The sequence below is a fragment of the Globicephala melas genome, chromosome 6 (genome assembly GCF_963455315.2).
Source record: "Globicephala melas chromosome 6, mGloMel1.2, whole genome shotgun sequence".
NCBI lineage: Eukaryota > Metazoa > Chordata > Mammalia > Artiodactyla > Delphinidae > Globicephala > Globicephala melas.
This window is the reverse complement of record NC_083319.1, coordinates 69,833,759-69,861,095: the sequence shown is the minus strand read 5'-3', so window position 1 is coordinate 69,861,095 and position 27,337 is coordinate 69,833,759. Positions and strand designations below refer to the sequence as shown.

The 27,337-nt window shown below is 35.0% G+C and overlaps 1 protein-coding gene across 3 annotated transcripts in view; it reads right to left on the bottom strand.

Moving 5' to 3' along the window:
- Positions 1 to 27,337, bottom strand: part of FOCAD (focadhesin) — a 313,294-nt gene that overhangs the window by 169,300 nt on the left and 116,657 nt on the right. For all 3 annotated transcript variants that reach the window (XR_009564338.1, XM_030840606.2, XM_060300979.2), the window contains exon 12: positions 224 to 328. Coding sequence is in view for 2 of the 3 variants with exons in the window: in XM_030840606.2 (XP_030696466.1) it covers positions 224 to 328 (105 nt within the window). In the remaining variant the exon portion in view is untranslated. The remainder of the gene's footprint in view (positions 1 to 223; positions 329 to 27,337) is intronic.

The window sequence follows — 27,337 nt, the reverse complement described above, 5'->3', positions numbered from 1 at the left end:
TCTGGGGGCATAAAGACCCAATCTCAGACAACAGCCAATGGGAAAACTTGATGAAAAAATGATTTTTAAAAACTAATTCTTAAATATTGTAACAAAAATGTTTGGCCCAACAAGGGAAGCAGTGATCAAGGCAAAATTAAAGGGTCAAAATTTCACATGACAACAAACAAAATTCATGTCTCACTTTCTTTTTGCCCCAAAGTAAGTCGCTTAATATACAAACCTTGTGAACACCAAGTGTAGGCAAAGTATACAAGATATCATTGTATAACACAGGTTCCAGTGGTCTTCCTAATTTGAACATCAAAAGTGGAATCAGATTTGGTACCTGAAATGAATTTAAAGAACATATAAATTATGCCTTTTAAAAGAAATCAATCGATAAAGCAATATTTCATTTTTCTCCAAATGAATACTATGAATATATATGAATTAAAAGCCTAAAAAAATGTCAGTTAGCCATTTGTTATTAATGGTAATTTCAAAGTACTGTTAATATTCTATCTCTTTTATAATTACCTGTGAGCCCTTGTTCTATCCCTTTATACACATATACCTATTACAGGGGTTTTTTGGTGTTAAAAAAATGCTTTTCTTAAACAACTATGACAAACTCTCAGCAATACAAAAATAATTAATACATATCCTGCCCTAAAGAAGCTTACAGTTGTAATGAGTAGCACAGTGAAATATTCAATGGTTATTCCAATGTAAAATAATTAAAACCAATTGTAATATAGTGGGGGTTAATGGACAAAAATTTCCCTCCACGTTCATACTTCAACCCCTATGCATGATACAATAAAATAAGAAGAGCAAAATCATTTGTGGATCAAAAGACTTAATATTGTTAAAATGGTACTATTTCCCAAATACATCTACATATTCAATGCAATCCCTATCAAAATCCCAGGTAGCCTCTTTGCCAAATTTCAGAAATTGATCCTAAAATTCATTTGAAAACAAGTGATCCTGAAAAGCCAAAACAATCTTCAAAAGGAGCAAAATTTGAAGATTCAACCTTCCCAAATTCAAAATTTATTACAAAGTTACAGCAGTCAAAATAGTGTGGTACTGACGTGAGGATATAAATATAGATCAATGAAATAGAACTCACAGTCTAGAAATAAATCGTTACATTTAAGTCAATTGATTTTAGACAGAAAGGCCAAGAAAATACAATGCAGAGAGAAGAGTCTCTTTGAAAAATGGTGTTTGATTTTTGACAACTGTATTTCCATATGCAAAAGAATTAATTTGGACCCCTTCCTCACACCACATGTAAAAATTAACTCAAAATAGATTTCAGACCTGAATGTAGGAGCAAAAACTGTAAAGCTCTTAAAGAAAATATAGGAGTAAATCTTTGTGACCTTGAGTTAGGCAAAGCCTTCTTAGATATGACACCAAAAGTATGAGCAACAAAAGAAAACAAAACATTTCATCAAATTAAAAATATTTGTCCTTCAAAAGATGCTATAAAGAAAATGAAAAGAACAACCCACAGAATGGAAGAAAATATTTGCAAATCATATATCTAATGAGGAACTTATATCCAGAATATATGAAGAATTCGTACAACTCCATAATAAAGGACAAATGACTCAATTTTATAAGAGCAAAGGATCTAAAGAGATACTTCTCCAAAGAAGGTAAACAAATGGCCAAAAAAAAACATGAAAAGATACTCAATCAGCATTAGCCATGACATAAATGCAGATCAAAATCAAATGATGTATGACTTCATACCCAATAGGATGGCTTGAAACCACATTAAGTGTTAGCAAGGATGTGGAGAAATTGGGACCTTCATACACTGCCAGTGGGAAAGTGAAATGGTGCAGCCCCTTTGGAAAACAGTCTGACAGTTTCTCAACTGGTTAAACAGAATTACCGTATGATCTAGTAACTGTACTCCTAAGTACCTACCCAAGAGAAATTAAAACATACATCCACACGAAAACTTACATGTGAATGTTCACAGAGGTATAATTAATAATAGCCAAACAGTAGAAACAACCCAAATATCCATCAACTGATGAAGGGATAAATAAAATACAGCATATCCATATGATGGAATATTATTCTGCCATGAAAAAGTAATCAACATGGATGAACCATGAAAACATCAAGTGAAGTAAAAGAAGCCAGTCACAAAAGACCACATATTATATGATCCATTTATATGAAATGTCCAGAATAGGCAAATCTACAGAGACAGAAAGTAATTGCTTAGGATCAGGGAGGTATAGGAGAAAATGGGAAGTGATTGCTAATGGGTACAATGTTTCTTTTGGTGGTGATGAAAATGTTCTTAAATTATCTGTCATTATGGTTGCACAATTCTGTGAATATACTAAAAGTCACTTTGTACACTTTGAATGAATGAATTAAATGGCATGTGAGTTATATATTATAAATATATATAAAATATATTTATATGTATATTTTATTATTTTTATATTTTTAATAAATATATAAAACTACATTTTAAAATCATTAAGAGAACACCTATTATGAGCAAGGATCTCTACTTGATGGCACAAAATGCAATGCCAAAAAAATTTTATTTTCCTTATAGTGCATTTGACAAGTTTGTTACCCAGAAATTGATAAATTTCCTCTATCTGCTGTAGTCTTAGAAAACTTGTTCCTTCTAAGCTTAGAAGACATCTATTTTAATTCAATCTCAAGAAGGAAAAAAAAAATCCTCCTAACCCTACCAACAAAAAAGTGACAGTTAAACACTGACTCATTAATGGGCCTGACCATCACATACCACAGCGGCATTTGGAGCTACACATGTAATGGCTACAGACACACAACACACAGGCAGAATTTATGATGTTTTTAACAACTGCTGGGGCTCTATTGGAACAGAAGTTCCAGCACCCTCACCTTGAGCAAATGAAAGGAAACAAATTTTTGAATTGGCTTTTTAATTCCCCATTTTAATTAAAAAAGGTTATCTTAGATTGCACTGCACAGGCCTCAATGAATTACTCCTTCTGGGAAGATCTCTACCAAGACAGTTTGACAGATTCTTAGTTCTGAGAAGGGCAATCAGTACATATAGTGGCATTTTACAAAATAGTGTATTTAATTATATGGCTTTTAACAAATGTTTAAATTATATTGTCAGGAAAGAAATAAAGTATTCTACTTATGCTAAAGAGTACACCTCCTTCATGATCCTCAGACCTAAAGAAGTATGTAAGGGTGTTTAGTTTTCTCTGGTAAGTTCAGAAATTAAAAAACAAAGTGGGAAATTTTTACAGCAAATAATCTTAGATCTTGAGGCTATTCTAGTTCATATTAAATTCTCAAATCAATGGAAAAAGAAAATAGGTGTTATTTCATTAGGAAAACATAGATATAGATATATATGTGTGGAAAACATTTTTTGCATAAAGTCTGAGCTGTTGTTTTCCAAATGAAAAGACATATGTGTATTTATTGATTTACTTGAGATGTCATTATGGGCTCTTGATTCCTCTGCTCTTGAGTCTTCTATTCTCTGGAAGCAAAAAAAGCAGAGAATGAATACTCTGCCTTTACCTTAAATTTAAAATAAGCCGGCAAGTGCCCTATAATTCACTGTCTCAAGACCTCCTGGTTTCATAAAACTCAACGTTTTCTCTCCCTCCTTCAGAATTCAAGTCCTTGATTTAAAAAATTTGATTTCAAATGATGGAATCATTAAGGAAACCCCTCCCATAAGACTATCAGCAGGTTTCTCAGCAGAAATCTTGTAGGCCAGACGGGCATGCAGAATGATATATTCAAAGTGCAAACAATCAAACAAAAAAACCCAGCCAACTAAGAATACTATAGCTAGTAAAACTTTCTTTCAAAAATGTAGGAGAAATACTTTTCTAGCTAAACAAAAGCGAGGGAGTTCATTCACTAGGCCTCCCTTACAAGAAATGCTAAAGGAAGTCCTTCAAGTTGAAAGGAAAGAACATTAGACTGCAACATAAAAATATATAAAAGTATAAAGCTCAGTGATAAAGGTAAATGTATAGAAAAATATAGAATACTGTAATATGTCACTTTTAATACTAGAATAGGAGATAAAGACATAAATATAAATAGCTAACTATAAAGATATGTTAATGGATACACAACATAAAAAGATGTAAGTTGTGACATCAATACCATAAAGTGTGGGGGGGGGTTGAAAAAGTAGAACTTTTACATGCAATTAAAGTTAAGTTATTACGAGCTTAAAATAGGCTATTATACTTGTAAGGTGGTTTCAGTTAAGTGCCATGGTAACCACAAAGAAAATACCTATAGAAGATACATAAAAGATAATGAGTAAGGAATCAAAGTATTTCACTACAAAAAAATCAACAAAACACAAAGACTGAAAGAGAGGAAAAGAGGGACACAACAGCTATAATTCAGACAAAAACCAGTTAACAAAACGGCAATATTATGTCCTTCCTGATCTATAATTACTTTAAATGTAAATGGATTAAACTCCCCAATCAAAAGACAGAGTGGCTAAAAGTTAAAAGACAAGATACAACTAAATGCTGTCTACAAGAGATTTACTTTATATTTCAGGACACACATAGGCTAAAAATAAAATGACAAAAAAAGATACTCTATGCAAATAGTAACCTCTAAAAGAAAGCAAGGATAGCATAACTTATACCATGCAAAATAGACTAAGTCAAAAACTGTCATAAGAAACAAAGATGAACATTATATAATGATAAAAGAGTCAATTCACCAGGAAGTTAAACAATTATAAATATATATGCACCCAACATCAGAGCAATATAAGTATGCTCAAATATACAAAGCAAATATTGACAGAACTGAATGGAGAAATAGATACCAACACATATAATAGATTTCATTACTCCACTTTCAATAATAAATAGAACATCCAGACAGAAGATCAATAAGAAAACAGAGGACATGAACAACACTATGGACTGAATGAAACTAACAGACATATACAGAACATTCCATCCAACAGCAAGAAAATACAAATTCTTCTCAAGTGCATACGCAACATTCTCCAGGAAAGATCCACATGTTAGGTCACAAAATAACAAATTTAAGAAGACTGAATCATACTAAGTATCTTTTCTTACCACAGTGGAATGAATCTAGAAATAAATATTAGTAAGAACACAGGAAAATTCACAAATACATGGAAACTAAATAACACACTGTTCATCAACAGATGAATGGATAAAAAACATGTGACATAGACACACACACATATATACATACACACAATGGAATACTACTCAGCCATAAATAAAGAATAAAATTTTTCCATTTGCAACAAAATGGATGGACCTGGATGGTCTATGCTTAATGAAATAAGTCAGACAGAGAAAGACAAATACTGTATGCTATCACTTACATGTAGAATCTAAAAAATAAAACAAACTAGTAAATATAACAAAAAGGAAACAGATTAACAGATATAGAGAACAAACAAGTCATTACTGGTGGGAAGAGGGAAGAGGGGAGGGGCAATATAAGGATAGGGGATTAAGTTTATACAAACTACTATGTATAAAATAAATAAACTAGGGCTTCCGTGGTGGCACAGTGGTTGAGAGTCCACCTGCAGATGCAGGGGACATGGGTTCGTGCCCCGGTCCGGGAAGATCCCACATGCCACGGAGCGTCTGGGCCCGCGAGCCATGGCCGCTGAGCCTGTGCGTCCGGAGCCTGTGCTCCGCAACGGGAGAGGCCACAACAGTGAGAGGCCCGCGTACCACAAATAAATAAATAAATAAATAAATAAATAAACTACAAGGATATATTGTACAGCACAGGGAATCCAGCCAATATTTTATAATTACTATAAATGGAGTATAATCTATAAAAATTTTGAATCACTATGTTACACACCTGAGATTAGTGTAATAGTGTAAATCAACTATATTTCAATTTTAAAAAAGAAAAAGTATCTCAAATAAATAATCTTATACCTCAAGGAACTAGAAAAAGAAGAATAAACTAAGTTCCAAGTTAGCAGAGGGAAGGAAATAATGGAAATTAAAGTAGAAATAAATGAAGTAAATAACAGAAAAAAATCAACAAAATTAAAAGTTAGTATTTTAGAACATCAACAAAATTGACAACCCTTTAGCTAGACTAAGAAAAAAAGAGAGAAGACTCAAATAAAATCAGAAATGAAAGAAGAGACATAACTGATACCAAAACAATACGATGGATTTTGAGACAACCATATACAATTATACTACAATAAATGGGATAACCTAGAAGAAAAGGCTAAATTCCTAGAAATATGCTTCTCACAAAGACTGAATCATGAAGAAATAGAAAATCTGAACAGACCAATTATAAAGAAGGAGATTGAGTCAGCAATCAAAAACCTCCCAACATAGAAAAGCCCAGGACCAGATAACTTCACACGTGAATTCTACCAAACATTTGAAGAAGAATTAACACCAATCCTTCTTAAACTCGTCCCTAAAAATTGAAGAGGTGGGAACACTTCTGGACTCATTATATGAGACCAGCATTATTCTCATACTAAAACCAGACAAAGACATTACAAGAAAAGAAAACTACAGGCAAACATCCCTAATGAACACAGATGCAAAAAGACTCAACAAAATACTAGCAAACAGAATTCAACAACACATTGAACGGATCATAAATCATGACTAAGTGGGATTTATCCCTGGAGTGCAAGGATGGTTCAACATGAAAATCAATCAATGTTATAAACTACATTAATAGAATGAAAGATAAAATCACATGATCATCTCAATAGTCACAGAAAAAGTGTTTGACAAAACTCAGCACACTTTCATGACAAAAACATTTACTAAACTAGGAACGGAAGAAACTTACCTCAAAATAATAAAGGCTCTATGACTATGAAAAGCCCACAGCTAATATCATACTGAAAAATAAAAACGAAAAACTTTTCCTCTAAGATCAGGAATAAGGCAAGGGTGCCCACTCTTGCCATTTCTATTCAACATAGTACCAGAAATTCTAGGCAGAACAACTAGGTGAGAAAAAAAAATGAAAGTCATCCAAATCAGAAAGGAAAAAGTATGGACTTCCCTGGTGGTCCAGTGGTAAAGAATACGCCTTCCAATGCCGGGGACATGGGTTTGATCCCTGGTTGCGGAACTAAGATCCCACATGTCACAGGGCAACTAAGCCCGTGTGCCACAACTACTGAGCCCACGTGCTTCAACTAGAGAGCCCACATGCTACAACTACAGAGCCCGTGTGCTCTGGAGCCCACACGCCACAACTGGAGAGAGAAAACCTGCACACCACAACTAGAGAGAAGCCTGTGTGCAACAATAAAGAGCTTGCACACCACAATGGAGGATACTGCATGCTGCAACAAAGATCCTGTGTGCTGCAACTGAGACCCAACGCAGCCAAAAAAGAAAAAAAAAACAAAGGAGGAAGTACAATTATCTATGTGATAACATGATCTTGTATGTAGAAAACTCTAGTGATTCCACATACCAAAAAGTTAATTAAAACTAGTAAATGAATTCAGGAGAGTTGCAGGATACAAAACAAACATTAAAAATCAGTTGTGGGGCTTCCTGGTGGCACAGTGGTTGGGAGTCCGCCTGCCGATGCAGGGGACGCGGGTTCGTGCCCTAGTCCAGGAGGATCCCACATGCCACGGAGCGGCTGGGCCCGTGAGCCATGGCCGCTGGGCCTGCGTGTCCAGAGCCTGTGCTCCGCAACGGGAGAGGCCACAACAGTGAGAGGCCCACGTACCGCAAAAAAAAAAAATCAGTTGTGTTTCTATACACTAACAATGAACAATCCAAAAAGAAAATTAAGGAAACAATTGCATTTACAATAGCTCAAAAAGAATAAAATACTTAGGAATAAACTTAACTACAAGGTTAAAGACTTGAATATTGAAAACTACAAAACATTGCTTAAAGAAATTAAAGACAACACAAATAAATGGAAAGACATCTTGCGTTCATAGATCTGAAGACCTAATATTGTTAAAATGTCCATGCTACCCATAAAAGTCTACAAATTCAATGTAATCCCTGTCAAAATCCCAAAGGAATTTTATTTTTGCACAATAGAAAAACAATCATAAAATTCATATGGAACCACAAAGGACCCTGAATAACCTCAAAACATATTACAAAGTTACAGTAATCAAAACAGTATGATACTGGCACAAGGACAAACATATAAACCAATGGAATAGAATAGAGGGCCCAGAAATAAACCTATGTATATACGATCAATTAATTTATGACAAGGAGCCAAGGATATACAATGGGGAGAGGATAGTCTCTGCAACAAATCCAGGGAAAACTGGATATCTGCATGCAAAAGGATATTGGACCCTTATCTTACACCATACACAAAAATCAACTCAAAATGAATTAAAGACTTAAACATAAGACCTGAAACTATAAAACTCCTAGAAGAAAACATAGGGTAAAAACTTTCTAACTTTGCTCCTGGCGTTGATTTCTTGTATATGACACCAAATGCACAAGCAACAAAAGCAAAAACAGACAAGTAGGCCTACTTCAAACTGAAAAGCTTCTGTACAGCCAAGAAAACATAGTAAAAAAAGGCAACATATGGAATAATAAAAAAAATTGCAAACCATATATTTGATAAGAGGTTAATACCCAAGACATACCAGGAAACCCTACAATTCAACAACAAAAATATAAACAAACAAATAACCTGATTTAAGAAAATGAGCAAAGGACTTGAATAGACATTTTCCAAAGAAGAAATACAAATGGCCACAGGTATATGAAAAGATGCTTAATATCACTAATCATCAGGGAAATGCAAATCAAAACCACAGTGAGATATCACCTCATACCTGTTAGAATGGCCATTACCAGTAAACTAGAAAATAACAGGTGTTGGCAAGGATGTAGAAAAACTGGAATCCTTGTACACTGTTGGCAGAATGTAAAATGGTGCAGTCACTATGAAAAACCGTACGGAGGTTCCTCAAAAAATTAAAAATAAGACTAACGTATGATCCAGCAATCCCACTTCTGGAAATTCAGGACAGGCAGTAGTCTCTTTTAAAATTTATTAACAAAAAAACATTAAATGCTCAGTTGCTATTAGCTGCCTGTTCTGAAACAAGTCTTCTTTATTGAAACACAATTTTCGGTAATATTTTATGGAATATAAACAAACTTGAATTGTTTGACTTGTTTAACTTGGCACTGTTAGTTTTTATAATAAAATACACATGAGTATTTTAAAATGTTTCAAATAACTGAAATATTTCAAAGGAATTGAAATCAGGATCTCAAAGAGATATTAGCACCCCCATGTTCACTGCAGCATTATTCACAATAGCTAAGAGATGGAAATAACCTAAATATCCATCAGTGGATAGATGGATAAATAAAATGTGCTATACACACACAATGGAATATTACTCAGCCTTAAAAAAGGAAATCCTGTCATATACTACAGTATGGATAAATCTTGAGGACATTATTCTATGTGAAACAAGCCAGTCACAGAAGGACAAATATCACATGGTTCTACTTGTATAACTATCTAACGTAGTCAGTCTTAAAAAAAGAAAGTAGAATGGTGGTTGTCAGGGGCTGGGGGAAGGGGGAAATGGGGACTTGCTGTTCAATGGGTACAGATATTCAGTCTTGCAAGATGAAAAATTGTATACAGTATACCTAACATTTTGATAAGAAAGTATAGTTCATGTTACGTGTTTTACACCACAATTTTAAAAAGAACCATGAGATTGCTTTTTAAGAGTCAGAAGAGTCTTGTCGAGTTCATTTAGGTAAATGACTTTATATTACAGATGATGGAAGTGAGGCACAGAGGGATCACACAGTTAGTTGGTGGCAGAATGAGGATGGAAGTCGACGTCTCAGTTCACCCCTCTATTCTATCCTGGCGGAAATGAAAATGATAGAAGATTTCAGGCTGTACATAATAGGATAAAGAGCTATTATGTAAGTCTTCTCCCTATAATCAGACAAAACATCCAGAAAAAGTAAGCAGGAGAGACAAAACCCAGTACCTACCTGGAGTCAATAATATAAAGAACAGAGTAGAAAAATTCAACTCTGGGTTCCACGAAAAATATCCATGTTGGCAACACTGTATGAGGCTACACAGAAAGTAGCATAATCTTTCAGAGAGTTCTATGATGAAAATCATGAGTAGGCTATCCACTTATAAATTGAGAAATACAAAGGGCTTTGTTATTATTCATTTTAGTTTTCAGATGAGAGATATAATAAATGTTCATAACTACCCTCTTTTTTAAAAGCATGAGAGACTCATACTTTAATACTATATAAGAGATATAGCTATAAATTAGTATTAAAAATTAAGATACCAGTAAAGAAAATAATTCAAGGCATGATCATCTTATGGAAGTAAGAGGCAAAAATCCAAAGCAATATCTGGTTTTAACTTTTTAGACTTATGTTTTACAAAACTAGACCTGAACTACAAAAGCACATTCTTAGATCATATTTTATACATATCCTTGGATAAGTGCTGAACCATCTTCGCACAAGACTCTCTCCTGTGAAAAAATGGAAGTAATCTATGTACACAAGTGTATTTGCCATTTATAAAACAGTGGTAAGATAACAGTATGTGCTAAGTTAGAAATGAAAAGATAAAACATGAATTTAAAAAAAAATTTTTTATTGAAGTATATTTGATTTATAATACTGTGTTAGTTTCAGGTTTACTACACCATGATTCAGAAAAACATGAAATTTTATAAAACAAAGAGTGAATATGCTAGGATGGTACATATAAAAAAAGCATAAATACATTCTTTATAATTTTAACATTGACAGAAATTTTTTAAAATTATTTATTCTACAAAAAAGGGGCATAATGTACTATGATTTTTTTTTTAACATTAGTTAATTCGACCTTCCTCAATTATTTGACATGTCTACTTTGGTATCTACTTATTATTTAAGTAATACAGTGAAAACCAGTCCATTGAGGGATGTGCTGAAAAACTAATTGTTGCCTTTACTTGTAAGGAATCTGCAGAAACACAGCAACATTACAGTAATGTAAACACAGTATAATTTTTTCCTTCTGTGATTCATATTATATTTATATCACAGCATATAATTAAATAAGTGGTCTAGGGTCTTGAAGTTTAACCTTTGAGAGTCAGATAAGGTCAAGGGAAGATAGGTATCTAGAAGATTGCTCCCACTGGGCAATCTTCTATCTGATATTCACTCTAGCCTTATTCCAGTTCAGCCTGAACATCTGATCCATAATGACTCCTCCAACAGTAACAGCTAACATCTATTGAACAGCGACTGTAAATGCTCTCCTTAGCACTTTATAGAAATCATGATTATCATGTTTGAAATGACAAAACTGAAGCTTGTAAAGGCCAAATAATGTGCTCAAGGTAACAGAGCTAGTATGTACTGGAGGTAGCACTAGAGCAAAGCAATTTAACTCTGAAGAGCCCAGGTACTTGCCACTTTGCCTTACCAAAAGTAGGGATGGCATCTTCCTCACCTTTGAATCTCAGCTTCCAGCATACTGTAAGTGCTTTTAGAATGCATAAACTACTAATTCCTTTATCTGCTCAAATTCTATTTGCAAGATGGATCTTATAATAGTGTTGCAGCTATTTCATTCGGTACCCAATTATTAAAAGCCTACCACTTGAAAAGAAAAGTACTTAAAGAGAGTACTCTGACCAAATTAACTTTGAATCAGAAAAATTTACCTGTTAGGTAAGTGTTACCAGGATATCAAAATGTTACCAGGACATCTTCAGAATCTGAGGTAAGAATTTCCCAGTACGTAGAAAAATAAGTTCAGCAACACAGGAGCTCAAAGTATGGAAAAAAAGAGGATATACGACAAACTAGAATGGATAAAGTCAAGTATCATATCACTTGAGGAGTCTGAAATACCTGGAAGAAAATAATCATGACCTTTCTCAACCTAAACTTAATTTCTAGGTTAGCCTCCTTAGTCTTCTGAATTTAATTTGTGGGACTCGAGGGACATTGTTCCAGCTAATGATTAAGAACTCTCCAGACAATAGGGGCTTCTTAGACAATGGGTGAATTTCCAGGATGTCCGGCCCCCTTCCGAGAAGGAGGGAGATAACAAAATGTAAAAAAGGTGTCTGTCAAAGACCAATCAGACAGCTGGGGAGAAGGAGGGAGATAACAAAATGTAAAAAAAGGTGTCTGTCAAAGACCAATCAGGCAGCTGGGGACAAGTTCCCTCTCTGGTCCGAGCCTAAGCCGGGACCAATCAGCAGGAGAACACAACCAAATCTATAATTTACATACGGGGAAGTGGGAACCTATAAAACTGACATATTCGCGCCCAAAAGGGTTCCTTCTTCGACCTCCTGCGTGAGGACCAAGGAACCCCGGTGCACCGGCCTTCAATAAACCTCTTGCGTTTTGCATCGACTTCCGACTCTTGTTGTTTCCTGGGCGAGTCGAAACTCCTAGGAGACCGCGCAGGTCTAACAAATTATCTCTCAGAGTCTGGCAATTTATGTATTTAGAACATGGTATAAGAAAACTTAAATTATAAAGTAATAGTCACACTATTAGTATGTAATCACCAGTGGGAAAAAGGAGTATAACCACAACTTCTTTCAATTGCTAACATTTTAACAACTTGCTATAAATGATAACTATAATGACTGAATTCCTGAAAGTATAAAATTTCCTTCCTAAAAAAAGGCGGTTTTACGTTTCTATCATGGTAAGATCTAAATCTTTGGTAGTCTGACTGGTAGAACAAAAGTGAAAAGGCAATATCCTGTTAAGTAAAGTATAATGTGTGTATTTTTCCTTTCAATTCGGTACAGTCGATTTCTACTACTGCATATGTCACTGACAGTAAGTCTTAAGTCGGAGAGTTGAAAGGAGGAGTCTGAATGCCCTCCAACAATGAGATATAATTAAATACAGCTCAGTGAGATAAGCAACTATGTAATAAAACTAGAGAGAGTCAATGCTTTGAATGTATTAAAACAGTACATTGCTCAAGGATCCCAAAGCTATGACAGTCAGATCAGTTTACTGGAATATGAAAAACTATGCAAGACTGACAATGGTAAACATGAGCCAATTCATACTACATTTGAGGGAAAAAAAGATTAAATGGTCAATACAAATTGGCTGAACATAAAGTATGACTCCAAATCCTCACTTTCCTTCTTCAGTGACAAAAAACCTTTGAAGTATAAATAAGTGGTAGATACTTTATACCATGAATTGTATTTATAAGGTCCCAATTCAGTCTCAAATGAAAGCCTTAACATTAAATAGGGTTTACATGAATACTGGTAAACAAATGACCTGACTAGAAAGCTATATTAACCAAAAAGAGTCACACCCAGAATGAAGTAAAATTAATGAAAAAAGCCAGAAACATAAAAAAGGATTGATATAAATGTCTTGCAACAATGAATAAGAAGACATTCAATTGCTTGGAGTAGACAGTGTATTGTTAAGGAATGACAAAAAACAGATTTAGTAAACTCCTATCCTGCATAATCTTCTGCATCAAGGAATAATATTAGACTAGAGAGATGAATGTTAGTAAGAAAACACTGACAGTGACACCCATGATAGAAGCAGACAGTACAAACTGAAAGAAAAAAAAAAGATGATGATGATTCATCCATGAATGGTTTTTAGAAAAACTGATTATTAACAGGGAGGAGAAATCCTAACACGTTACCACGTAAGAAAAAAATTCCAAATGGATTCAGGAATTAAATATCAAAGAGAAATAATGATTAAAGAATCTAGAAGAAATGTTAAGTGAATATTTACATGCCCTCTAGAAAGAAAATAGCTCACTATGCATTAAAACAATGAAAGTAAAGATGGCTACAATTCAAGAACATTTAGAAAACAAAAAGAGCTACTGAATTTAAACACATATTAGCACAACAAAAAAATTCAACAACAGTTGAAAGATAAAGTTAAGGAAATTCTCCTCAAAAGTGGAGTAAAAATGTAGAGAGAAGAAAATAGGGGAACAAAAGATAAGAAAAATATAAGACCAGTACAGAATTCAAGGTCCAAGCAAGAGAAGTTATAGAAAGAAAGATCAAGGTCAGTAGAGGGAAAGAAATTAATGACAAAATAACAAAGAAAATTCCCCAGAATTCAAGGACCTGGATTTCCAGATTAAAAGAGCCACCAGTTATCCAGCACAACAGAGGAAAAAAGATTCACACTAATACACATCGGCATTGAAATTACAGAGTATGGGGCAAAGAGAAGATTCTGAAAGCTTCCAGAGAGGAAAAATAAAAACAAAAATTAGGTTCACATAAACATATACTCAGGATTTCAGGCTTTGGATTTCTCCACAGCAACACTGCAACCTATAGAAGCAGTGGAAGAAAACAAAAAAGATTTTGAATAAAAATGGGTCCCAATGCAGAATTCTACACCCAAACTAACCCAATCTCTGCCACACAGTAAAGCACTCACTAACAGTCAGCTATGAAAAAGAAAACACACACACACACACACACACACACGCGAGATTTTTCAACCAGTGATTTGATACTTGAAGTAAAGAATGCAAAAATTCTTAAGATACATAAAGATTTCCCCCTCCAAAACGGACACAGCATATATATCTAAAACTCAAAGAGAAAAAGAAAAGGAGCGAATAAAAACTTTAAATCTCACTACTAATTTTTAAAACTGAAAATTATAACAAGATAATTTTCTCACATACTAAAGTTTAAAATATTTTTAAATTCTAAAACAATGTAAACATACAGTGAAACAGATATTCTCACACGATTATGGGGGAGTAAAAGGTGATACAATGTTTCTAAACAGAAAAATTTCAAACTTCATTTAAGAAGTTTAGCTCTAATCTGGGATTTGCTTCAAAGTAACAGTTCTGAGTTGGGGACTGGAGAGTGGAGAGTACAAGAGATACAGGCCAGCTATGGAATGATAACTGTTGAGGCTAAGGGATGGATTCATCAGGTTTATTATACTATCTATCCACTTTTGAATATGTTTGAAATTTTTCATAATAAAACATTAAAAATCTTCTAATCTAGGAGTCTCATTACATAAATGTATTTTTTTAAAAAATCAGAAATTCAATAAAATTTAGGAGACAAGATTCCCCCCAATATACATACAATATCATGTCAGAGTAAATCAGCTAAAAAAAAGCAAAACACAATAAAAACCTCCATATTATAAAACATCAATACAATGTGCAAAACATATGCCAGGAAAACAAACATACTGTAAATAGAATTTGTTGTTATAACCACAAAGAAAAAAGGGCAAAGAGAAACAGAAAACTCTGTGTTCCTGTACTACAGAAGAAATGAAGACAGACAAGTTATCTGTGAATATTTAAAGGGTAACATATAAAGGACAAACTAGGTTTGTTTCATGTAATCCCAAGGCCCAAACTGAAGGGCATATTTGGGTTTAATATGGAAAAGAAGTTTTAAGAGAAATTTTTAGAGAATTGAATGGGATGCCTCAGGGGGCACTAAGTTTTCTGTAACCAGAGGTGCTCAACAAGAGAATGATAACCACCTACTGAGTAGATGTTTAAGGTATATATATATTTGATATACTCAAATATCAAAAAGGAGAATATGAGAGGAAATTGTCAGGACCTACTACTTAAAAATATAAAACACAGCCCAAATTAATCAAGATTTAAGTAAATATTTGTGCAGAAACGAGTTAACGTAGCAGGCTTGAGAATGGCATCCTTAAAAAGCCTGCTTGCAAAGTTAGCCTTTGAGTAGAGTCTCAGAAAATGGATTTTGGTAGGGTTCCTACCATTCTTTACTAATAGGAATGTGCCTAAACTCTTTGTACAAACACAGTATACAACACTGTGCCTAAACTGACCAGCCCCCAATAAAACCTTTGGGCACAGATCTCTAATGTGCTTCCATACTAGACAACACTCCACATGTGCTGTCACGATTCCATGCTGGCGGAATTAAGTGCATTTTGTGTGACTCCACTGGGAGAGGACTTTTGGAAACTTGTGCCCAGTTTCTTCTGGACTTCACCCAATGAACCTTTGCCCTTGCTGATTTTGCTTTTACCCTTTAGCTGTAATAAATCATAGTTGTGGTTGCAACTAAATACTGGGTCCTGTGAGTCCTTAAAGCAAATCAACAAACCTGGGCATAGTCTTGGAGACCCCTGACCCAGTATTTCATACTCTGCTTTAAAAGTAACTAGCAAGTAAGAAAACAAAATGTTATGTAGGATTTTTTAAAAGGACAACTTCTAGAATATTTCTCAATCAATAGTAACAGTAAACTCTCCTATGAGTTATACACCTAACAATCAAAAATATTTGAGGGACAATTGCACACTGGGTGCTGTGTTAGGCTTTACGACACAACTGAGAAGACAGTCCCTGTTCTCAAGTAGTTTACAGTCTAGTCAAGGAACTCACAATTAAAATCTCCACCATTATTGACTGAAAAAGCCAAACTCAACTTTTTTTTTTTTTTTTTCCTCTGTGGTACGCGGTCCCCTCACCGCCGCAGCCCCTGCCGCCACGGAGCACAGGCTCCGGACGCGCAGGCCCAGCGGCCACGGCCCACCGGCCCCGCCGCCCCACGGCACGTGGGATCCTCCCGGACCGGGGCACGAACCCGCGGCCCCCGCATCAGCAGGCGGACCCCCAACCACTGCGCCACCAGGGAAGCCCCCCAAACTCAACTTTGAAGGTTAAAATCATAAAAAATAATTTCTATAGACAGAAATTAAGATATAAGAACAAGAAAACAATTCAATCTTTGATAACTGCAAATACTAAATAGTATAATAATGACTGCTTTTCATTTTTCAGAGGAAGGGAATGATTCTAGGGCTGGGCTGCCCAACACAGTAGCCACCACCCTCATATGGCTATTTACATTTGAAATTAAATTAATGAAAATTAAATAAAATTAAAACTCCAGTTCTTCAGTCACATTAGCCAAATTTCAAGTGCTCAAAAGTCACACGTGGCTAGCAGCTACCATTTTGGAAAACAGATTACAGAACATTTCCATCATTGCAGAAAGTTCTATTGAACAATGCTATCATAAAAGGCTGAGGTGCCCAAGAATTCCTCAGTTGTCTGCTACCACATAATCTGTAACGGCAACAACAGTAACAAAAAGAAACACAGACACCTTAAATATCTATCAATACGGAAAGAGTTACGTACATTAAACTGCTGATACACCATAGTACACCAGCATCCTTCAAAAACCATAAATTACACCTATAACATGGAAAGATGGCTATAACGTATTAATGAGAGAAAAACACAAACTGCAAAGGAGCATATATTTAGTATAACATAATGGCTTTGTGTGCATATGTGTGTATATATATTCGGGGTTCAGAGGGGAGAAGGTGCATTAAGACAAATATATTTGTTTACAAGTACTTGTACATACTACTATATTGTTTGGATACATACTACAATCACATATTACAAGAATATTACTTTAGTAAAATAAAATATTATTTTATTTATATTAATAAATGTAATTAATATAGTAATGTTTTACTAAAGTTATTTTCAGCAGTATTTCAGTATGTGATGGGACTGAACTGGCTATTAAATGACGAGAAGCTATAAGACTAGTAGGCAGGAAGAGTAGGAAGTAAACAAGGCAGCATTAGGACTCAGCAAAGGCTCACTGGAGGAATGAGACAGACTGCAGGTATCCTGCCCAAAGAAGACGGTTCATGTCAGGGAACAAAGTCTGATCATCTTCTCCCCTGCCTTCTTGCTCAGCTTAGTTTTCAAGGCAAATCTAGCCCTTCTTGCCTGCTGAACCTTGTGTGTGTCTCTCCTTTTTCAAACTGATGGTTCAACTATTCATGCACTAACCACAAAAAATAATGTTTTACAACCATGAAAAATGTTTAAGGATAAAAGAGTAATTGTTTGCCACTTTCTGGGCAAAGAATACCCTAAGTATTGTTTGTCGCTCTAGCTTTGTAAACACCTTTATTTCCGTATACTTTGGGTAACAGTTATTCATTCTCAAGAGTGCTGCCCACACTAGTCTGTGAACACCTCACAGGTAGCAACCCTGCTCCTATTCTTCTTTGAATTTGCCCAAGACCACACGTATAGCAAATACTCATGAACATGAGCTGAATTCAACTCGAGACTGACTAAAGGAGGAAGAAAAAGTTAACAAACTGTGAAGTATTGAGACTGACTACTTCCATCCAAAAAACATCTGCCTGACAGTCCATCGCCCTCTTAGTACCACCCGGAAAACCCCATTTTAAGAATTTGTTCTAATTATACCATAACTTTATAATGAATATGATGAAATACCCTTTCAACTGCTTTCTTTAATACTCTCCACCTGTTCTTTCCTTTTATCAATGCACCATCTAACTATGATCTTTGTAAACCTAGTAAATAAAGACTTTTTATGGTCAATTAAAAAAAAAAGAATTATTGTTCTTAACCATTTTAGGTTTCTATTTCACTGCAGAGACTGTGAGGCTATTTTAGCCCAGTAAAGCCAATGAGAAGAGTATTTCTAAATACTTGGTACATTTATATCAAATAAATGAGAATTGGGATTTTTTTTTTTTTTTACTGTACCTACCCGTGTACTATTCAACACAGTAGCCACTATCCACATGTGGCTAATCAGCCCTTAAAGGTGGTGAGTCTGAACTGAGATGTGCTGTAGGGTAAAATACACACCAGATATGGAAAGTTTTGTACCAAAAATATATATGTATAAAATATTTCATTAATAATTTTATGTTGATTACATATTGAAATTATTATTATTACATATTGAAATAATGTAGTTTCGGATATATTGAGGTAAACAAACATATTTTTAAATTAATTTCACCTATTTATTTTCACTGTTTAAAAAATACGGCTACGAGAAAATTTTAACCTATATATGTGGCTCATATTATATTCCTATGGAACAGCACTATTCTCTATCCCCTTTAAAACACATACACACATGGGCTTCCCTGGTGGCGCAGTGGTTGAGAATCCACCTGCCGATGCAGGGGACACGGGTTCGTGCCCCGGTCCGGGAAGATCCCACATGCCGCGGAGCGGCTGGGCCCGTGAGCCATGGCCGCTGAGCCTGCGCGTCCGGAGCCTGTGCTCCGCAACGGGAGAGGCCACAACAGTGAGAGGCCTGCGTACCGCAAAAAAAAAAACAAAAAGCACATACACACGTGCACACACAGGCACACTGAAAACAGTTAATGTCTCTCTTTTCAGGTACTGGGGATAAAGGATGACAATAAGCCTCAGATGGGCAAGGAGCATGTTTATCTTGCAAAATAGCATAGCACTGCTCCTAGAACATGAGGTAGCAGATACATAATTGTGAAATAAATAAAAGAAGCTATAAAAATAAACTACAATTTTAGTAATAGATAACTTTTATTGAGCACTGATTATAAACCAGGTATTATACTTTGGATTATCTCATTTAATCCACCTGATGAATTTAATGAGGTGGATTCTTCTATTATTCTCATTTTAAAGCTGAGAGAACACAGGTATAGGCAGAATTATAACAAATCTCCAGTATATTTTACAATATTACAAAAAACAATTCAATTTAGATATTCTATACAGGAGGTTCATAAAACCTTAAGTTATAAATATTTATTGAGTGCCTTCTATCACATGGTATTATACTAGGTGCTATGACATTAAGAGAAATCACAGGTTAATGCAATCAAAATATAAACAGTTACAGGCTAGAAATCTCACAATTATCCCATATCCTACACCAAAATATTAATAAGCCTGAATAATAGTTAATTATCTAGTAACATAAAATTCTTGTGAATTCAGACAATTCCTTGAAATTCACTGTAAAAAAAAAAAAACCACAGCATTTATATGGCACTTTACAAAGTCTTTTCATGCACAGGACCTTGTAATTCTTACACCTCTGAGAGGTAGGTATTATTAGAGATTGGATGGGATCTTACAAATATTGATAAAATATTGATAAAAATTCCAGATTCTTATCTTCAGAAATAATGGCCTTGGGCTGAGCAAGGCATGAAGACAGTGTAATTAAAAACTTTCTATGAGGCTTACAAAAGGCCAATTCCAACAACTTATCACTTTTGGGGGGAAAAAAGCATTCATATTTAAAATAAGCCTTCATATAGAATAATTTAATTAACATCGATCAAAATTAATTCATCCTTACTGAGCTCCTTTTTGAAAACATATTTATTAGGGCTTAAATCTTGATCTACCTTGAAAAAATAAGCAATATTCAATACACACTAAATCATCAACTTAGTTTTTAATGGTTAAATGGCATGGCAAGAATGGTTCAGGTACTTGTAAATGCTAAATGTCTGGGTATGTCTTCATGGGCTTTTGAACAGTTTCAAAGAGCAGACATGAGGATTCATTAGCTCTTAGCACATATGAACCTGCTCCAAAGGCAGCCAAGAGAGTTGCCTAGCAACAGTGCATTTTGCATCTCTCATCATCCCCAAAGATGCTGCAGCAGCAGCAGCTAGGTCAAGCCTCTCATTAGCAACCTGACAAAGCGTTTCTATCTACAATTTTACAAAATTATTTTTATTTTCAAGTGAAGCTCATATATCTATGTATTATTCTTACTGACAATGTAGTCTCCTCCTTCTATTCCTTCTTACCAACCCCCATTTCAACAGATATGTTTTAATGAACCCATCAAAATACCTGTAACAAAAGCAGGCACTGAGAAATCCAACAGAATTTATATGTCTATTCACATCACTCTAACAGTTCCATATCTTTGGGGCAATAAAGTAAGGAAGCTTCAGAAGAAGAAAAACAGATGCTGGAATCCAATAACGGGATGAGAAAAAGTCAGTTATTTGACTTCAAAATTAACAAAAAATCTATCCAAATTATTTTCAAAGCTATTGATAGCTAGTCTTATTTCTTTCCAATCCCCACAAAAACTAATCTCAATCATATAGCAAAAAAGCAGAAGGCTCCAGAGTGGTAATAAATAATAACAAATGGATTGACAGTTTATAATGAATGTAATCTATTGGAAAGGTACTCTGGTTCCCAAATTAATAACTGTGTTATAAAGCTTCACCTCAGATCAATAGCTATTCATTCACTTCTTAAAGTGTTTCCTAAAATTACCGCTCAGCATGGTTCCATGCAGAGCTACAATATATACTCACATAATCTGTCTTATATACACTCAAAGACCCTTAAAAGAAGATAAACATAATAAGCAGATAGACTTTTCATTTCATGTACTTTAAAGTGCTTAATCCAGATTTTGACATGAACCACATACATCCTGGTCTCTGAGCTTGCATGCAATCATGAATTTCCCTATGGAAAAGATTACAGCATGTGCATGACATGTTACAAAAGATAAAGTGTAGGACTAATAGACTTAGATTAAGAACGGTGTAATGAGGAACATTTAAAAGCAACTGTCATCACACCAAATCAAAATAAGTAAACTTTGAAAGTGATCTGAAAGGAACAATGTGATTTTTTTCCCTGAGACCCCTCCCCCTTTTTTAAAACATACAAAAAGCAAAAAAAAAAAAAAGAATCTTTAGGAGGATTTCCCAGAAGGGTGTCGTTTACCACTAAAATATTTCATTCCAGCAGTTGAAAGACCATAAAAGGGTGAATGTCCTCCAGAGTCTCTAATAACGGTAATAGATCTTGTGTTACTATTCACAAGTGACCTCTGAGTCAGGCGATTTAATTTTTTCCCCTGCAGCATGGTTGGTTTCACACACAGTGTAATAACAGTTTTTGCACAACAAGACAATTCATCCAATTAGAAAGACTGTATTAAGTCTTTCATGAACAGCATGTATCATTACAGCTTCAGCTAGGATTTGATTCAAGACGACCTAATATATGCATGCGTGAGTCTTCATTTTTCTGTTGTTTTTTAAAAAAGATTCCTGACTTCCTTCAGCAATTTTGCAGACCATTGCCTGAACCCACCCTGGTTTCAAAAAATAACTAAGAACTCATCAAATGCTCCCTGAGCACTTTAAGTCAGGTACCAAGAATTCACCAGGCAACAGAAATGTGTATAAGGCTCCTCGTTTCTAGTTTCTACGTGGGTTAAATGAAATTCCACTAATGTCTCAAAGGACAAAAAACATAAAAAGGGACAGAACGGGCATAACCGGTTATTGCAATTACGTTTATGCTTTGCAACATTTCAACAACGCGCCATTAATTATAAAGACAATATGATATTACCGAGAAAATCTTTAGATAAAGTGAATTTTGAGACTTCCATTGTAAACCTCAGCAAAGCACAAAAGATTTACGAACAGAAACCAAAGGAAAAGGTGTTAAATGAAAACCAACCATCTGGCAATCTCTGCTATCATGAGTGGCTCAGCATCGTTCAATGCCCACAGAAGCCTAAACCTAAGAATGTCTACACATTTCTTACTGCCTTGCTGATGAGATTAGGAAAGTTAAGCCCAGAATCTCTGCAGCAAAGGGCTGTAGTGACAGCTGCAGGAATTCTCAGGGGTTCCCTTCACCTTACTACCTTTAATTGATGCTGATAGGCTTCGCTTCCCCCTTCCATCTCTGAATCTGGGCAGGCCCCTCTGAGGAAGAGTATCGGCACTCCTTTGCTACAGGGCTAGGAGTGTCTTTACAGCTCTCCTGCCCCAAAGGGATTCTCCTACTCCTCCATGGCAAGCAGCCCAAACCTGTCAGATTAAGTTCTGTTTAGACTTTTGATGCAGGCGAGATGCTCTCTTCTGGTTTGATTGGTCAACACCCTCTAGGAATCCTGCTTCTTTCAGCAGAGGCCTGTATACTCCTTAAGCAAACCTCTAAAATGAGCTGAGACAATTCCACTCTAGTTCTCTTGCTCCTGCTGCCCACATTTTAACCAGAGGAAACACTAATATATCTTTTGCTTTGACAAATTCTAGACATGCAAGTCAATCCCTACGTGGCTCTCTCTTTGTTTCCACTATCACAATAGCTAGCCAGTGCATCACTCTCCGTTAGATTTTTAGGGAAGTCATCAACCCATGGCACATGCCTGCCCACCCCAACTGCAAGGGATTCACTTCAAGCTGGATGAGGGGATGTGGGGTTCTGTTGCGATCTCTGTCACTAGGCTTGAGATAAGGGGCTGGCGCTGGTAGGACTCAGCACTGCAGCAACTTTCTCCAAGAATCCTCCCTCTTTTCTTCACCTAACTTTTCATTTCCTAACTTCTAGACCTTTGGATGTGAGTAACGGGTTAAAAACTGCAATAGTACTCAGACATCGAGGTTTAATCCTACTACTCTACAAGTTTTACTGGGTGTTCTGTCTCAAAACTCATTTTGGTATCTTAAGGTCCCCACCAAAACTTCTAACATCCTGTTATATAACTTTATCTCCTCTATGTCTCATTACCCCAATACTTTAGATAAATTCCTATCTCCTGACTGACTGCAAAACTCTTTAGGATCTTCCTTCCAAATAATTGCTCAGTATCCACTCCAGGATCAATTCCCCTCACCCTACATATCCCGGTTTAATACAGTACTACTTGCTGTCTCATTAACCCACTGTGACCTGCCACAGATTTGTGTCTTTGCATATGCTCCCTATCCTGCTAGAACGCCTTTCCTTTACCCTGCATCAGGGAAACTTGTGGGCCTCTTCCTGTATGTTCCAGAGACACTTACATACCTCCACAATGGCAATTACCACCTCGTACTGAAAAGTAATTTTTAATGCCTCTGGCAAAAGACTAGGATCTATGATTCCTGGAAACAAAGACCATGTCCTTTCCTCTTAGTGTACCAGAACTTGCCATATAGAAGGTATATAATACATATATATATATATGTTGAATGACTAAATCAATGGCTTGAAAATGCTTGATAAATAAAATGGGACCTAAAAAAAACAAGGTATCTACAATATTTCAAGCTAAATGGTAATTCCATGATAAATCCACTTAATGCAGATCAAATTGCATCATTAAAATTTGAATACAATCTGACAACTAAATACACATAAGTACCGTAAAATGCCACCAGTATAATTATCACTAATAACTCAGACTACTAGAAACAATGAAGGTAGACAAGACTGGATTAGAGAAAAATGTTAAAGAAATAAAATTCGATTACTGTCACATATATACTGTAACAAACTAATTAGCCAAGTGTTGCCAAGTACCAGTCCCTGCTGATATGTCTTAATGAATAGATAATTTGATTATTTTTAAATTGGCACATTCATTGTACTAATGCAAATGAACAAACTCAAACTGCCTAAAAACAACAGCATCAACATCAGCTTATGTTTGAACTCAGCTTATATAAAATTACCCTGAACCCTAAATTAATAGGATTTCATTTAATAAGATTTTAATATAATCTAACCCAACCTTAATCCTGTCCCTGGAATCCACACTGTTCCATCAATTAGTTTGGATAACACATGACAACACTGGAAAATAGTTTATTGGTTCTAGGATGGTGGGCACATACATCTAATATATTTATGTAGTAATTCAATCAGGCAACAAAACAAGTATCAAAGCCCAGCAAGTGGGCAAGGTTACTAGGAGGCAAAAACAAGTGAGACATAGTTTACCATGAGGAATTCCTTTTATAAATTCCAAATCTAATTGTAATCCAACGAAAATTTTCTTTGAAGATAACTATAGGACACTTCAGAATGCTAATTTGTCCTTATTTGTCTTTAATGCTATTTGTGATATGATAAATTCAGGTTACATGTATTTATATGCTTGTTTTCTTTATAGAAAAGAAATATACAAATTGTCTTAAATACAGATGAGATCCACTACCACAAGAATGTTAATAAGCAAGCATGACAAGACACAAGGTCTCCAAAAGTCCAATCAATTCACCAGAAACCTACATATAGAAATCATCCCACTTCTTAACTACTTGTCTGGCTCCACTGAATTTGTAACCATGTCTAACCCATTTGACGTAAACTGACTTCAGAATGCCGTATTTCATTATATCAACTATTCTAAAAACTTGCCAAAGTGTCCATTGTATTATCTATCATGAAAAGCTCAAAACTGTCACTGGTAGGGTAGAACTCCAATGGGCTGAAAAGACAAAGGAAGAGCATAAGTCTCAAGACTTCTGGTGAGGGAGCTCACATAGTTGTCCAACTTTAAGAATTCTGGAGTAAACCTTTCCCACTAAATCCACCAAATCATGGCCTGTCATCTCGATTACAGCCATCAGAGAGTAGCTATAATTGTGACAAAATGTCAGTGGCTTTCTTTTACTTCCCAACAAGAAAATGAAATCTAAAATATAAAAGTACTGCTAATGAACCTATGGTACACCAAGTAAAAAACTACTCTAGTACCTCCAAAAATGTATTTACTCCACTGTTTGCCCAACAGTGGCACTCAAAAAGGATCATATGTCATATATAAAAAGTAGTGCTTTATATGTAATAGAAACAGGCAATAAGACTCTTCCAGTTAATTTCAAAGATGTTTGTTTAACTTGTATTTGTCCAGCAATAGCTGATGAATCACCTACTCCAGGCAGACCTCCTATTATGACTTAGCCACCGCTTTCTGGGCCCATACCAAACCGTATGCTTCCCTGCATCATACCACTTATCACAGGGCATTCTAACTGCATATTGCCCACCTTCCCTATGCACTGTGAATTCGCCAATAACTATCTTTGAATCCCAAGTTCTAATTAAAATGTGTGCCCCAAAGATGTTCTCTATGACTGTTTACTAAATAACTGATTCTTCAATGCCCTTTCAAGCTCTTAAATGAACAGTATATCTTGTCAAACCTTTTAAATATTTCAAACCTAACAACCAACGTGTGATTTTCTCAACGTTTTGTAAATGTTATTTTTCAAAATAAAGGGAATACAACAACCTACTTTTTTGTTCACTAAAAAAAATTCTTGTCTTTAATTAGGTTTCAGAATTTCTCAGTTATGATCACTACAAACAAAAAAGTATAAAAGAATAATTTTTGACCATTAAGCAATAATCCCAACTGCAAGCATTTTTGTTGATGTTGATTCACTTAGAACATCTCAATCTCTTTTTGACATGTGCTTACATGAGTCATGACTCTGCACGTGTTCTATTTAGGTAGAAATATCTGGCTAAATGTGATTTGCCTATGTATAGAAGAGCCAATGGAAGCTAGCATAGAAGAGGAAAAAATAATCACACAAGACTGAAGATCTGGCCAGATTTCAAACACATGTTGAGGTTTCTTTCTTAACATCTAATTATCTCTACAACTGACTAGGCTAATCTAACAAATGTAAAGCTAGTGAACCTTGTTTACTCTTTCAAAATTTTTTTAAGAAATGGTTTAACTAAAAGTTGTAGAGAGATAGTATAGCATATTGGGTTAAGAGCACAGAGTCTAGATATGTGCTGGGTTCAAATTCTGATTTTTCCAATTACTGAATGGCTGTGTGAATCTGGAGAAGTTAATCAACCTCTGTGCCTCTATTCCTAAATAATAATGGTACCCAACCTCAAAGAGCTGTGAGTATTCAATGAGTTAGCTCATATATGCAAATAAAGTGATTAGAATAGTGACTAGTATATAATAAGCATATGTAAATGTTGGCTATTTTTATTAACTGTTACTTTGTTCAAGAAGATGGTTCAGCTTCTAAATGAGTAGACTATATTTAAACCTATTTAGCCCTAGAAATTAAGGATAATAAAAGAAACAATTCATTCCAAAGCATCAGGTTATCAAAAGGCCTGTAACTGACTTACTCAACAGAGCTCAGAATGTGATCAAGCTGGCAAACATGATAAACACTCCACTTTTGGACTTGGCAGCACTATACGTGCAACTGGTTAAGTGAATATCTTTCTGCAGTGAAGTTAATGTAATGAATCAGAATCCGTGTAACAAAGGTGATTAATGCAAAAAAAACAAAACTAAATGTCTTATAATCATAAGATCGCTGAACCTCAAATCAATCAATAGTAAATATTTATAACATGAATTCTACATTTAAAGTATTGTACTAGAAGTCATTATATGTTTTAGTAAAATTTTATAAATTACATCAAACAGTTTTTATAACATTTCTAGTATTTCAAGGTACAGTTCTTATGCTATTTACAAATTATCTCTCTCCCATATACTGCCAATATGTTCTTATTTATTGTTTTTGTAAAGAAAATCAATCGGTTTTGTACACTGATATCTGGCCACCATATTGAACTCTCTTATCTAATCTAAAAGCAAAAGTTTTCAGTAAATTCTCTAGTATTTTCTAATTGT